General features: G+C 35.9%; 1 protein-coding gene across 5 annotated transcripts in view; it reads left to right on the top strand.

Annotated features, from left to right (window-relative positions):
- Positions 1–16380, top strand: part of FAM120C (family with sequence similarity 120C) — a 146408-nt gene that overhangs the window by 24907 nt on the left and 105121 nt on the right. For all 5 annotated transcript variants that reach the window (XM_034649335.1, XM_034649338.1, XM_034649337.1 and 2 more), the window contains exon 4: positions 4342–4470. In XM_034649335.1, the coding sequence (XP_034505226.1) occupies positions 4342–4470 (129 nt within the window). The remainder of the gene's footprint in view (positions 1–4341; positions 4471–16380) is intronic.

The raw sequence follows: 16380 nt of genomic DNA, 5'->3' as shown, positions 1-16380 counted from the left end.
CCATCCCCACACCCATCCCCATCTCTGGTAACCATCAGTTCTCTGCAGTTGAGTCTATTTCTTGATTTGTCTCTGTCTTTTTTTCTGCTTTGTTCATTTGTCTTGTTTCTTAAATTCCACATATGAGTGAAATCATATGGTATTTGTCTTTCTCTCACTGAATTATTTTACTTAGCATTATATTCTCTAGATCCATCCATGTCATTGCAAATGGCAAGATTTCATTCTTTTTTACTGGTGAATAATATTCCAATGTATATATGTACTAATTCTTTATCTATTCATCTATCAATGGACACTTGGGCACTTCCATGTCTTGGCTATTGAAAATAATGCTGCCATAAACATAGGGGTGCATGTATCCCTTTGAATTAGTGTTTTTGTATTCTTCGTGTAAATACCCACTAGTGCCATTACTGGATTGTAAGGCAGTTCTATTTTTAACTTTTTGAGGAACCTCCAGGCTGTTTTCCACAGTGCCTGTACCACTGTTCCCACCAACAGTGCATTTTTCTCCACATCCTCGCCAACACTGTTTCTTGTGTTTTTGATTTTAGCTGTTCTGACGGGTATGAGGTGATACCTCATTGTTAGTTTTGATTTGCATTTCCCTGATGATGAGTGATGTTGAGCATCTTTTCATGTGTCTGTTGGCCATCTGGATGTCTTCTTTGGAGAAATGTCTGTTTGTGTCTTCTGCCCATTTTTTAATTGGATTATTTTTTGGGGGGGTGTTGAGTTGTATCAGTTCTTTGTATATTTTGGATACAAATCCTTATCCTATATGCCATTTGCAAATATCTTCTTCCATTCAGTAGGTTGCCTTTTCATTCTGTTGATTGTTTCCTCTGCTGCACAGAAGCTTTTTATTTTGTAGTCCCAATACTTTATTTTTCCTTTTGTTTCCCTTGCTTCAGGAGTCATGTCTAGAAAAATGTTGCTAGAGCCATTGTCGGAGAGATTACCGCCTGTGCCCTCTTCAAGGATTTTTATGGTTTCAGTCTCACAATTAAGTCTAATCCATTTTGAGTTTATTTTTGTGTACGGTGTAAGAAACTGGACCAGTTTCATTCTTTTGCATGTAGCTGTCCGGTTTTCCCAGCACCGTTTGTTGAAGACAATACCTTTAATATCTTAAGGATTCATACAAACCTATGAAGCGAAATACTAATACTCCAGTGAATGAAATAATGAGCAAAAGACTGAAGTGGACAGTTCACAAAAGAAGAAATACAGTGGCCAGTAGTATGACTAGATAGATATTAAATCTCCCTAGTGATCACACATGCAAATTAAATGATTTTTTTTAACCTAACAGTTTGGCAGATACTGAAAAATTAGTCTGCCCACTCCTGTCGAGGCTATGTTGAAATTGATACTCTCATACATTTCTGGTGGTAGTGTAAGTTGGCGAGTATATAACTTTTTTCTAATTCTTTCACTCTGCTAGTTCATACCTTTTCCTCTCTCTCCAAGCCTCTAACACTCCCTCCTTGTTCACTGTCAGCTCATGAGCTGGCTTCCTATTTCACTGAGAAAATAGAAGAATTTGAAACAGAACTTTACCAGCTCCTAGCCTTTCATCTTCTCACCTATGTGCATCTATGTGCCCACATTTTCTGCCTGCCCTGTGTTAACTGTGGATGACCTGTCCATGTTCCCATCTAAGGCCAACCCCTCTACTTAAACGCCAAATCACATCCCCTCTTGCTAACTGAAAGGCATCACTTTTGCAATTACTTACTTCTTTCTCCTTCATCATCAGTTTTTCTCTCTTCATTGGATTTTTGTCATCAGATTTATAGGCATACATCCATTTTAAAAATAAAAGCAAATCCTGCTATTGACCTTACTCCCTCCACCAAAGCTATTGTTCCATATTTTCTCTTCTCTTATGGCCCACATTTCTTCCTTCCCTTATAGCAAAGCCCTCTAGGGAGTCGTCTACACTTGAGCTGTTTATTATTCCTTTTCCCTGTTCTCTTTGCAGTCTGTTTTGAAATTGTTCTTGACGAGGTCCAGATGTTCATAATCCTTGATGTTAATAAACGTAATGGCCAGTTCTCAGTTTTCATCTTACTTGGCCAATCAGCAGCATTTGACCCAGTTGCTCACTCCCTCTTCTTAGAACATGTTCTTCACTTGGCTTTAAGGACACTACTCTCTTCTAGTTTCCTCCCTACTTTACTGGCTGCTGCTACTGTTTCCTTTGTTACTTCTTTCTCTTCTTTTCTACTTTTTATCTTTTGAAGTGTCCCATCATTCTGTCCTTGGTCCCTTCTCTTAGTTCACCCTACACATTCTGCCTTAGTGATTGATATCATCCAGTCTCATGACTTTAAGTATCACCTGTCTATTGATGACTCCTAAATCTATGTCTCTAGTTTTGACATCCCTCTTGAACTCCAGATTGTAATATCTAGCAGCCTACTAAACATCTTAAGGAAGTGTATCTAAGTGGAAACTCGTGATCTTTCCCCTAAATCTGTTCCTCCCAGAGCCTTCCCCATTTTTATTAATGGCAATCTCATCCTTCTAGTTGTTCAGGCTAAAAACCATAGAGTCATCCTTGACTTCTCTCTCTCTCTTTCTCACACCCTATATTTCCCTGCCAGCAAATACCATCAGTTCTCCCTCTAATATGTGTCCACTTCTCACCGTTTTCATTGCTACTACCCTGGCCAAGCCACCATTATTTCTTGCTTAAATTATTATAACAGCTTGTTAACTGTTGGTCTTCTGTTTGCACCCTCCCCTCCCCAAAACCTTCTCAGTACAACAGCGAGAGTGAATCTTTTAAAAACTGATTCAGATCATGTTACTTCTCTATTCAAAATCCTGCAGTGGCTCTCCATGTCACTCACTCAGTCTTGACCATGGCCTACAAAGTCCTGTACTGACTGGCCTCTGTTACAGTTATGATGTCATCTTTTCTTTTCTTTTGTTTGTAGAACCTTTGTACTTATTATTCTCTCTACTTGGGATGCTTTTTCCTCCCACACAGTTTTGTGCCTCACTCTTAGAGGTTTTTTCAAATGTCATTTTTCTCAGTGAGGCCTTTCCTGACGATCTTATTTAATATTACCTGCTTGTGCACATGCATGCACGCATGCGCGCACACACACACACACACACACACACACACACACACACACACTTGAATTCCCAAGGCCATCCTCTGCTTAGATTTTCTCCATAGCACTTATCTACACCTAGAACAGTATGCATTTTACTTGTTTATTCTGTTTGACTCCCCTCACCCTATCCTGACACACCTACCCCACAATTTAAGCTTCCATGGGGGCAGCGATCTTTATCTTGTTCACTGCTGTATTCTTGGTGCCTGTGACAGTACCTACTTAGTACACAGTAGGCAGTAAATACTTGTTGAAGGACTGAATGGTATAGCCTTTTGCCAAAACAGTTTTATATAAAAAGTCGTTAGGAAGTTTGTACCCTTTGAGTAATTACGATTTTAAGAAACTTGTAATTAAATAATTGGAAAGTGAACAAGAAATCATACCTACATTTTATCACGGCATCAAAAAAACCTGTTTATTTTTTTATTATAATAATATTTTTTATTATTTTATGTTAGTCACCATGCAGTACATCCCTAGTTTTTGATGTAAAATTCCATGATTTAAAAAATTTTCAAGCATCATAAAAGTAGAGAAAATAATAGCATAGTCAGTCACTATTGTAACATCTTCTAGCTCCAACAGTTACCAAGATGTAGCCACACTTGCTGGGTTTTTTTTTTTTTCTGTTGCTAATGTATTTTAAAATAAATTCTGGACCTCAAGTCATTTTTCTCCCACATTCTTCGGTATGCATCTCTAAAACATATGGGTATTTTCATGCATGAGTACAATGCCATTATTATTTTTAACAAAATGGTAATTTCTTGGCATCATTTTAATATCTAGTCCATTTTAGGATCTTCCTGATTGTCTCAAAAAGGCTTTTTTTTGTGGTTAGTTCAAATCAGGATCCAAACATGGTCCACAAATTAAAACCTTACCTTTAATAGCAAAAAAATCGGAAGCAGCCAAATGGTATTATGAAAGAAAACTGATGAATTATGACAATGTCATCAACTAGTAGGTCTCTCTATACTAGGATTATAAATGATATGATGTTATCTTTCTTTATACTGTTTGATCTTTTCCAAGTGTTCTATACTGAGAATTACAGGGGAAAATATTTTTAAAGGGAAGATTTTAACTATCTGTCAGTTCATTTACTGAATTTGAATTATCTGTCTTATGTCTGCCTCACTCTTTCTCTTAGTGATCCATCACTGATGTCAGTGTACCTTGCTTGTCTTACCTCTTCTAGGTCCGAGCTCATCAGCTGGTTCTTCCTCCCTGTGATGTGGTGATCAAGGCTGTTTCTGAGTATGTTAGTTCCATCAAAGACCCCTCAAACCTGGATGTGGTTGGAAAGGATGTTTTCAAACAGTCTCAGGTGAGCTAGCCTTTTCCTTCCTGAGTCACCAGTTTTCTTACATTCACTACTACCACCAGCAGGTCTGATTTTATTTTCTGTGATACCTACCTTTTCTCTTTGTAGCTGCTTGTTTTCTCCGTGCTTACAGACCGAAGCCCTAAAGTTTCCTTTGAAAACATTACTAGGCCTGGACTGAAAGGGTTCTTTAGTTTTTTTCCCACTGATTATCAGTGTTATATAAGCTCATTCTGGAAAATTTAGAAGATGAAGTCATTTAAAATCTCATTACTCACAAACAGCTTGCTGTAGTTATCACTCTAGAATATGTCCTTCTTCTCTTTTATTTGTTTCAATTTATATTTTAATATAAAGAAGGTCTTGGTTAATGGGTAATGAAAAAGACTACTTAAAGTAGGTCTACATAAAACAAAAATCAGTACGTCATTGTTAGTAGTGAAAAACGGGCTCTACTGGGAATTTGTCTTGTGAAATAAAATTAAAAGTTAGGAAAATAAGTTAGTTTTATTTTTAATTTAATTTATACTTGCATAATGGGTTTTTCAGTTTATTTTTGAAATTAACATAAAGTAAAACCGACTTTCATATATGTGTGTATATAATTCTGTGAATTTTTAGCACATGTATAGATTTGTAACCACCATCACAATCAGGATCAGAACAGCTGAACCACCCCAGAAATCTCTCATACTATCCCTTTGTAATCACAGTCAAACATCACTAACTCCTGGCAACTACCAGTCTGTTCTCTGTCACTATAGTTATATCTTTTAGAGAAAAACATATGAATGGAATCATACAGTACGTAATCTTTTAAGAACAGCATTTTTCATTCAACATAATGCCTTTGGGAATCTTCTAAGTTGTTTCCTATTACATCTATCAATAATTCATTCCTTTTTATTGCCAAGTAGTATACATTTTGTGGATATACCACAGTATGTTTATTCATTCATCCCTGGAAGATATTTGAGTTGTTTCCAATTTTTGGTGGTTTGAATAGAGTTGCTATAAACATTTGTGTACCGGGCTTTTTTTTATGAGCATAAGTTTTCATTTCCTTGGTGTAAATACCTAGGAGTGGGATTTCTGGGTCATATGGTAAGTATATGTTTAACTTTAACTTTATAAGACCTTGCCAAGCCATTTTCCAGTGTGGCTGTTCCATTCCTCACTAGCACTTGTTATTGTCAGTATTTTTTTATAGCCATTCTAAAAGGGGTATAGTGGTAGCTCTTCATAATTTTAATTTGCATTTCTGAAATGAGTAATGGTGAACATTTTTTTCTTGTGCGTATTTGCCATTCATATACCCTCTTTGGTGAATAGTCTATTCATGAACAGTCTTTCGTCCGTTTTTACTCGAGTTGTTTATTTACTCACTGTTGATTTTTGAGAGTTCTTTGTATATTCTTGCTTAAAGTCCTTTGTCAGATATCTGGTTTGCAAATATTTTCTCCCAATCTGTAGTTTATCTTTACATTCTTTAAGTGTATTTTGCAAAGGAAAAGTTTTAAATTTTCATCTCTATGGATCATGCCATTGGTGTCATGTATAAAAATCCTTTGCCTAACTGCAGGCATGCTGGTATTGTCCTGTTTTCTTGTAAAAAATTATATACTTTTACATTTTGCATTTAGAACAGATCATCCATTTTGAGTTCCCTTTTTATAAAGTGTCAGGTGTTTTGGTTTATTTTTTGCATACGGATGTCCAGTTGTTTCAACAGTTTGTTGAAAAGACTGTCTTTTCTCCATTGAATTGCTATTTGTGTGGGTCTATTTCTGGACACTATTCTGTTCAGTTGATCCACGTGTCTATTTCTTTGCAAATAGGACTCTGTCCTGAATACTGTAGCTTTATGGTAAGTCTTTGTGATCCCTCCAATTTCCTTTTTCTTTTTCAGAATTATTTTATCTATTCTAGTTCCTTTGTCTCTCCATACACATTTAGAATAATCTTTTCTATATCCACAACAAATAATCCTGCTGGGATTTTAATGGGAATTCCTTATATTAAATATACAGTTGACCCTTTAACAACATGGGGGTTAGGGAAACCGACCCTAAAATCCATGCATAATTTTTAATTCCCCAAATATGTAGCTACTAATAGCCTATTACTGACTGGATGCATTACTGATAACGTGAACTGTCGATTAACACGTTTTGTATGTTTAATGTATTGTATACTGTATTCTTAAAGTAAGCTAGAGAAAAGGAAATGTTATTAAGAAAATTATAAGGAAGAGAAAATACATTTAAAGTACTGTATTGTATTTATCAAAAAAAATTCACATATAAGTGGACCCACACAGCTCAAGCCTCTGTTGTTCAAGGGTCAACCGTATAGATGAATTTGAGTTTTCAAATCCAGCAATACAATATATCTCTCCATTTATTTAGTTCATCTTTGATTTTTTTCATCAGCATTATATACTTTTCAGGATACAAGTCCCATACATTTTTTTTATTATTTTTTAATTTAAATTCAATTAATTAACATATAATGTATTTTGTTTCAGGGGTACAGGTTTGTGATTCATCAATCTTATATAATACCCAGTGGTCATTATAACACGTACCCTCCCCAGTGTCCATCACCCCATTACCCCGTCCCCCACCCCCCCTCCCCTCTAGCAACCCACAGTTTGTTTCCTAAGACTAAGAGTCTCTTATGGTTTGTCTCCTTCTCTGGTTTTGTCTTTCATTTTTTCATCTCTTCCCCTTTGATCCTCTGCCACCTTTCTTAAATTCCACATATCAGTGAGATCATGTGATAATTGTCTTTCTCTGATTAACTTATTTCGCTTAGCATAATACCCTCTAGTTCCATCCATTGCAAATGGCAAGATTTCTTTTTTGGATGGCTGCATAATATTCCATTGTATACATACACACCACATCTTCTTTATCCATTCATCTTTCGATGGACATCTGGGCTCTTTCCATAGTTTGGCTATTGTGGGCATTGCTACTATAAACATTGGGGTGCAGTTGCCCCTTTGGATCACTACATTTGTATCTTTGGGGTAAATACCCAGTAATGCAATTGCTGGGTCATTGGGTAGCTCTATTTTCAACTTTTTGAGGAATCTTCATACTGTTTTCCAGAGTGGCTGCACCAAGTTGCATTCCCACCAACAGTGTAGGAGGGATCCCCTTTCTCCACATCCCCTCCAACAATTGTTGTTTCTTGCCTTGTCAATTTTTGCCATTCTAACTGGCGTAAGGTGGTATCTTAGTGTGGTTTTGATTTGAATTTCCTTATGGCTAATGATTTTGAGCATTTTTTCATGTGTCTGTTGTCCATTTGGATGTCTTCTTTGTAGAAATGTCTGTTTATGTCTTCTGCCCATTTTTGATTGGATTATTTGTTCTTTGGGTGTTGAGTTTGATAACTTCTTTATAGATTTTGGATACTAGTCCTTTATCTTAATGTCATTTTCAAATATCTTCTCCCATTCTGTTAGCTGTCTTTTGGTTTTGTTGACTGTTTCCTTTGCTGTGCAAAAGCTTTTTCTCTTGTTGAAGTCCCAAAAGTTCATTTTTGCCTTTGTTTCCCTTGCCTTTGGGGACATGTCCAGCAAGAAGTTGCTGTGGCTGAGGTTGAAGAGGCTACTGTCTGTGTTCTCCTCTAGGATTTTGATGGATTCCTGTCTCACATTGAGGTCTTTCATCCATTTTGAATTTATTTTTTGTATGGTGTAAGAAAGTGGTCCAGTTTCATTCTTCTGTCTGTTGCTGTCCGGTTTTCCCAGCACCATTTATTGAAGAGACTCTCTTTTTCCCATTGATATTCTTTCCTGCTTTGTCAAAGATTAATTGACCATAGAGTTGAGTGTCCATTTCTGGGTTCTCTGTTCTGTTCCACTGATCTATGTGTCTATTTTTGTGCCAGTACCATACTGTCTTGATGATTACATCTTTGTAATAGAGCTTGAAGACTGGAATTTTGATGACACCAGCTTTGGTTTTCTTTTTCAACATTCCTTTGGCTATTTGGGGTCTTTTCTGGTTCCATACAAATTTTAGGATTATTTGTTCCAGTTCAGTGAAAAAAGTGATGGTATTTTGTAAGGGATTGCACTGAATGTGTAGATTGCTCTAGGTCACATAGACATTTTAACAATATTTTTTCTTCCAATCCATGAGCATGGAACGTTTTTCCATTTCTTTGTGTCTTCCTCAATTTCTTTCATGAGTGTTCTGTAGTTTTCAAAGTACAAATCCTTTGCCTGTTTGGTTAGGTTTATTCCTAGGTATCTTACGGTTTTGGGTGCAATTGTAAATGGGATTGACTCCTTAATTTCTCTCTCTGGTGCTTCATTATTGGTGTATAGAAATGCATCTGATTTCTGTGCATTGATTTTATATCCTTCCACTTTGCTGAATTCCTGTATGAGTTCTAGCAATTTTGGTGTGGAGTCTTTGGGTTTTCCACATTAGAGGATCATGTCATCTGCAAAGAATGAGAGTTTGACTTCTTCTTTGCCAATTCAGGTCCCTTTTATTTCTTTTTGATGTCTGATTGCTGAAGTTAGGACAAGTCCCATACATTTTTTAACAATTATTTAAGGATTTTATATTTGAGGCACCTATTGTAAAGGATATTGTTTTGTTCACTTCAATTTCTAATTGTTCATTGCTGCTCTATAAAAATATGATTGATTTTTGTGTGTTGACTTTGTATTCTGCAACCTTTCTAAACTCACAAGGAGTTTTTTGGTACATTTCTTGGTATTTTCTGTGTAGATGATCATATTGTCTGTGAATAAGGACAGTTTTATTTCTTTTCTAATCAGTGTGTCTTTTTCTTCCTTACTGCACCATCTAGGATTTCTAAACAATGGTGAATAGGAGTGATGATTTATTTTGTTCCCAATCTTCAGGAAGAGCATTCCGTCAGCATTAAGTATTATATTAGTTGTAGGTCTTGTAGATGTACATTATCAGGTTGAGGAAGTTATGTTCCTGATTTACTAAGAGTTCTTATCATTAAAGGATGGTGTACTTTGTCAAATGTATTTTTTTTTTGCATCTGCTGATAGGATCATGTGCTTTTTCTCCTTTAGTCCATTGATTAATATTGAACCATCTTTGCATTCCCAGGATGTGGTCAAGGTATATTCTTCCTTTTTTTATATTATTGGATTTGAATTACTAGTATTTCATTGAACATTTTTGCATTTGTTTTCTTGAGGAATGTTGGTCAATAGTGTTTTTGTGCTTTGTCTGGTTTGGTATCAGGGTAATGCTGGACTCAAAATGAGTTGGCAAGTATTCTTCTGTTTTTTGGGAGATTGTGTAGAATTGGTCTTTCCTCTTTAACAGTGGAAGAATTTGCCAGTGATTTCTTGTAGAGATTTATTCGAATTTATGCTATTTAGAGTTTTCTAGCTTCTTGAATATCTAAGTATGTCTTTCACTAAATTTGAGAATTTTTCAGCTATTTTTCTTCAAATAGTTTTTCTGTTCCATGTTTTCCTTTCCTTCCGTGAGTATAATGACACCAGTGTTAGACCTTTTGGTATTATTCTGTAGGTCCTTGAGGCTCTGCATTTTTCAGTAAAATTATATTTTTGTCACTGATTTTCACACTGGATAATTTCTTTTGATTTATCATCAATTTCATTGACTCTTTCCTTGGTCATCTCTGTCCTGCTATAGAGCCCATCCAATGAAGTTTTTTAAAATTTTGGTTACGGTATTGTTAAGTTCTAAAATTTCCATTTGGTTCTTTACATATTATCTTTTTTTGCGGAGACTTTCCATCTTTCTCTGTGTTTCAGAAGTGTTCCCCTTACTTTCAAGCACTTTTATAAAACTGCTTTAACATCTTTGTCAGATAATCCCAGTGTGTTTGTCATCTCAGCATTGGGAGTCTTGTTCTTGTTTCAATATAAGAAGGAATGTTGACAGTTTTGTTTTAGGAGACAATTGACCCATTTAGGTTTAGAACACAAGTTCTTACCATCCTTCTGTAGGCTGTGGTTTCATTGTCAGTGCAATTTTCAAAGTCGTTGCAAACTTAATTTGGCTCAGTCCCATGTATATGCCACCCACTCAGTATCCAGTCTGGGACTTGTTTGGTTGTTTATGTCTTCAGTTCTCAGAGTCTGTGGTCTGCTGTTTAGTGTCAGATTCACATATTCTGCTGCTCTGTCTCTGCGATCTCTTCAGTATTCCTGGTTCATTGGGCCACCCTTTCTCTGTGTCTGGGGCCAAGCCCAGAAGGATAGAAAGAGAGGAAAAGCATCAAAGGCTCACCCTACCCTACTGAGACCACTGCTTCTCTGATTGGAAAGGAAGGTTCCTGTTATTCCCGTGTTGCCACTGCTGCCACCATAGGTTTGTTTCAGTCTGGCCCACATGAGAACAGAAAAAAGGAAAGAAAAAGAAATTAGAGTGTTTCCATATACTTTCTTGAGTTTTCAAGAACCCCCTTTCCCATTCTTCAAGCCAGAACTAAACTAGGGTTTCCCCTGGAGCTCTCAGTCCACATCATAGTATGCTTCTAGATGTTAGGCTGCATTCTGTCCACACCAAGAGATACTGGAAGAAAAAGAAATCCTAAACTCACCCTTGATTCTGTGGTACATTGAATTCTGCCCTTCTTCCCCAGCCCTCCTGTTACTCTTTACTTTTCAGTCTTCAAATAGCTGCTCCTAGGTTTTATAACTACCTTCCAGTGGGAATAAGGTAGTGTGTTTCCTCTATCTTATCTAAAATGGAACTCTCTCTGTAGATTTTTTTTTAATGAATAAAGCATGAAATCAGCACTTCATTGTGGGAGGACAATCTAGCATCCATTACTTTACATCTAACTTTCAAGCATAATCATAAAAAGGATTTTTTTTCATAAAAAATGTACTTGGGCTTTATTTTCCCCAAAGGGCTTAGTTTCTTTCAATATTCAAATCATTGTTTTTCCAAGTGCCTTTCTTAACATCATCTTTCATAATTTTTTCTTCCACTGTTGTTGAACACTAACTGTACCAGACACTCATTTTCCATGACTTCTAGCATGATGTATGCAGTCCTCCATCATTTCCCTTGACTTAAGGAAATCCTGACCTTTATGATACATTATGCTCATTCACTTTGTTGATTTCTATTGTACTTTCAGCTGTTTGCCTCAGACAATTAGGAAGACACTGACCCACAAAGAAAGAAATTGACATAGTGGGTAGGGGGAGATACTAGTGTTAAGCAGGGGATACTGTTTGGATGAATAAGTTTTCCTTCCCCTTTTTATTGTGGTAAAATATACATAACATAAAAATTTACCATCTTAATCATTTTAAGTGAATCATTTTAAGTGGTATTAAATACATTCGTAATGTTGTGTATCCACCACCGTTATCCATCTCCATAACTCTTATCATCTTGTAAGACTGAAACTCTATACCCATTAAATGATAATTTCACAATTTCCTCTCCCCTCCAGCCCTTGGCAACCACAATTCAACTTTCTTTCCCTATGATTTTTTTAAAGATTTTTATTTATTTATTTGACAGACAGAGCACAAGCAGGGGGAGGAGCAGAGGGAGAGGGAGAAGCAGGCTCCCCACTGAGCAGGGAGTCCGATGTGGGCCTCGATCCCAAGACCCTGAGATCATGACCTGAGCTGAAGGCAGACGCTTAAGCAACTGAGCCACCCAGGTGCCCCTCTTTCCCTATGATTTTGACCACTTTAGGTGCCTCATCTAAATGGAATTATACAGTATTTGTCTTTTTGTGACTGACTTATTTCACTTAGCATAATGCCCTCAAGGTTCATCTATGTTGTAGCATGTGCCAGAATTTCTTTCCTTTTTAAAACGAAATAATATTGTTGACAGAGGAAAAATTTTGTAAGTGTTCATCTGAGTGGTGAATACTTTTAATGTTACAGCTTTTGCTTCCCTTTATAGCTTTATGATCTTTGGAACCTGGATAATGACAATTCTTAATAACAAGGATCCCCCTTTTCACTAAATAATAAGAACAAAACATTTTAAAAATAGAGACTTTGCTATGAATTCCCCCACCCTAAATGTTTTATAGTCTTTCCTAGTCTCCTTCATATGTATGTTCTGATGTGGTAGTGATCTCAGTGTAAAAATTTTTAACGTGCTTTTTTCACTTAACATTATGTCTTAAACCAGTTTTCATTGTTGCTGTATAATTTTCATAAAAATCATTTTTAGCAGTTGTATAATTTTGAGAGCTCTTCTTAACAAACATACAAAAACTGCTAGGTAATAGCATCAAAGGACAGTGTTCTACTCTGCTACCTATGGCCTCTCAAGATCTATAAAAGAAAAGGGTAGGGCGTTATTAAATATGACCATATATTAAGTACTGAATATACTTCTACAGACAAGGTCCCATGCTAGACACTAAAATATAAATGTGAATAAACCCTTCTCTGTTCTTGCAGAACTTTAGGTTAAATGGGAGGCAGAAACAAATCAATAAGTACAACAAAGAAAAACCACAGTAAATGTGTCACGGAAGGAAAGGTTTCGTAGAAGTCATACTCTTGAAGGCAGAGTAAATGTTTGTCAGGGCACAGAACGGTGGTACACTGAGGGAAGTACACGTAATTCAGTATTTCAGGGGATTAGGTCATTGATCTTTACTCACTGATGTTGAATGGTTTACAAGTGCAGAAAGCAAGTTGAAAAACAGTATAATAGTATGATTCCATATATATGAAAAAACCAAAACCATATTGGTGTACATACATAATGTGTATATGACATGACATAGACCAAACTGATTAACACTGGTCACTTCTAGGGAGAGGAGTAAGTATACAGCTATCGATATTAAGGAAGACTGTGTGTGGCTTACATTTTTTAGGAGATTGTTTGGTATGTAATTAAATATAAAATGGAAATAATAGTGAATATATAACTAACGGAACCTTGATACAGTGGAATATTATTCAAATAGATATCATTCCATAAGTCAGTAATTTGCATATATTCTTGAGATTTGGAATACTTTTTCAGACAATTATATACTCAGATTTTTGAGAAAGCAGAGTGATTTTATTTCTAAGTGAGGCTGGAGGACCTGGTGATCTTGATTTCTGTGTTTGTGTGCCTGAATGTACATAAATAAAGACATCTGGAATGCTATATAGGTCCTAGAATGTTAACAATTACAGGTTCTGAGAGAGAAGATTATAAATGTTTAAAATTTTACTTTTTTGGATTACATATTTTAATTTTTTATATTTTTTAAGAAATGTTTCTTGCAGTTAGAAGACTTTTTTTGTAGAAAGTACTCAACATTGGGCTGGATGGTGAATTGGGCACTCTCATGCATTGATGATGAGAGCGTAACTTGAGACATCGGTTTTGGAAAGAGATTTACTATCATGTGTCAAAAGTCTATGCATTTTAGGCTTAAAGAGTACAGATCAAAAGCGAGGGGATGGAGAACCATCTGTCATGCTAATGGACATCAAGAAAAAAAAAGCTGGAGTAGCCATATTTCTATCAGACAAACTAGATTTTAAAACAAAGACTAACAAGAGAAGAAGGGCATTATATCATAATTAAGGGGTCTATTCATTAAGATCTAACAATTATAAATATTTATGCCTCCAACTTGGGAGCACCCAAATATACAAATCAATTAATAATAAACATAAACCCATTGATAATAATACAACAATAGGGGACTTTAACACCCCACTTACAGCAATGGACAGATCGTCTAAGCAGAAAATCAACAAGGAAACAATGGCTTTGAATGACACACTGGACCAAATGGACTTAACAGATACATTCAGAACATTTCATCCTAAAGCAGCAGAATGCACATTCTTTTCGAGTGCACATGGGACAGTCTCCAAAATGGATCACATACTGGGTCAATAATCAGCCCTCAACAAGTACAAAAAGACTAAGATCATAATATGCATATTTTTAGACCACAACATTATGAAACTTGAAGTCAACCACAAGAAAAAAATTGGAAAGACCACAAATACATGGAGGTTAAAGAACATCCTACTAAAGAATGAATGGGAATTAAAGGAAGAAATTTAAAAATACATGGAAGCAAATGAAAATGAAACACAACAGTCCAAAACCTTTGGGATACAGCAAAGGCAGCATTAAAAGGGAAGTGCATTGCTCTACAGTCCTACCTCAAGAAGCAAGAAAAGTCTCAAATACACAATCTAACCTTACACGTAAAGGAGCTAGAAAAGGAACAGCAAATAAAACCTAAATCCAAGAGAAGAAGGGAAATAATAAAGATTAAAGCAGAAATAAACTATATAGAAACCAAAACAAAACAAAAAACCCGTAGCACAGATTAACAAAACTAAGAGCTAGTTCTTCGAAAGAATTAACAAAATTGATAAACCCCTAGCCAGACTTATCAAAAAGAAAAGAGAAAGGACACAAATAGATAAAATCATGAATGAAAGAGGAGCGATCACAACCAACACCACAGAAACACAGTTATAAAACAATACTATGAAAAATTATATGCCAGCAAACTGGGCAACTTGGAAGAAATGGACAAATTCCTAGAAACCTACAAACTACCAAAACTGAAACATGAAGAAATAGAAAATTTGAACAGACCCATAACCAGAAAAGAAATTGAATCAGTAATCAAAAATCTCCCAAAAACAAGAGCTCAGGGCCAGATGGTTTCCCAGGGGGAGTTCTACCAGACATTTAAAGAAGAGTTGATACCTGTTCTCCTCAAACTGTTCCAAAAGTACAGAAATGGAAGGAAAACTTCCAAACTCATTGTATGAAGCCAGTGTCACCTTGATTCCAAACCCAGACAAAGACCCCACTAAAAAGAATTATAGGCCACTATCCCTGATAAACATGGATGCAAAAATTCTCAGTCAACTACTAGCAAACCAAATTCAACAGTACATTAAAATAGTGATTTACCACGCTCAGGTGGGATTTATTCCTGGGCCACAGAGGTGATTCAGTATTCACAAATCAATCAATGTGATACATCACATTAGTAAAAGAAAGGATAAGAACCATATAATACTGTTAATAGATGCAAAAAAAGCATTTGAAAAAAATGCATCATCCTTTCTTGATAAAAACCCTCAACAATGTAGGGATAGAAGGAACATACTTCAGCCTCATACAGGCAATATACAAAAGACCCACAGTTAGTATCCTCAATGGGGAAAAACTGAGAGCCTTTCACCTATGGTCAGGAATAAGACAAGAATGTCTGCTCTGACCATTACTATTTAACATAGTACTGGCAAGTCTTGCCCTCAGCAATCAGCCAACAAAAAGAAATAAAAGGCATCCAAATTGTCAAGGAAGAAGTCAAGCTTTCACTATTTGTAGACACCATGATACTCTGTAGAAAACCCAAAAGACTCCACCAAAAAATTGCTAGAACTTAAACATGAATTCAGCAGAGTTGCAGGATATAAAATCAATGTGCAGAAATCTGTTGCATTTCTATACACCAATAATGAAGCAGCAAAAAGAGAAATCAAGGAATCGATCCCATTTGCAGTTGCACCAAAAACAAGAAGGTACCTAGGAATAAACCTAACTAAAGAGGTAAAAGATCTGTACTCCTAAAACTGTAGAACATTTATGAAAGAAATTGAGGAGGACACAAAGAAATAGAAGAGCATTCCGTGTGCATTGAAAGAACAAACATTATTAAGATGTCTATACTACCCAAAGCAATTTACACGTTTAATGCAATCCCTATCAAAATACCATCAGCAATTTTCACAGAGCTGGAACAAACTATCATACAATTTGTATGGAACCAACAAAAGATCCCAAATAGCCAAAGCAATCCTGAAAAAGAACAATTCTGGATTTCAAGTTATATTACAAAGCTGTAGTCATCAAAACAGTATGATACTGGCACCAAAACAGACACATAGATCAATGG

The sequence above is a fragment of the Ailuropoda melanoleuca genome, chromosome X (genome assembly GCF_002007445.2).
Source record: "Ailuropoda melanoleuca isolate Jingjing chromosome X, ASM200744v2, whole genome shotgun sequence".
Classification (NCBI taxonomy): Eukaryota; Metazoa; Chordata; class Mammalia; order Carnivora; family Ursidae; genus Ailuropoda; species Ailuropoda melanoleuca.
This window is presented reverse-complemented; position numbering and strand designations above follow the sequence as displayed.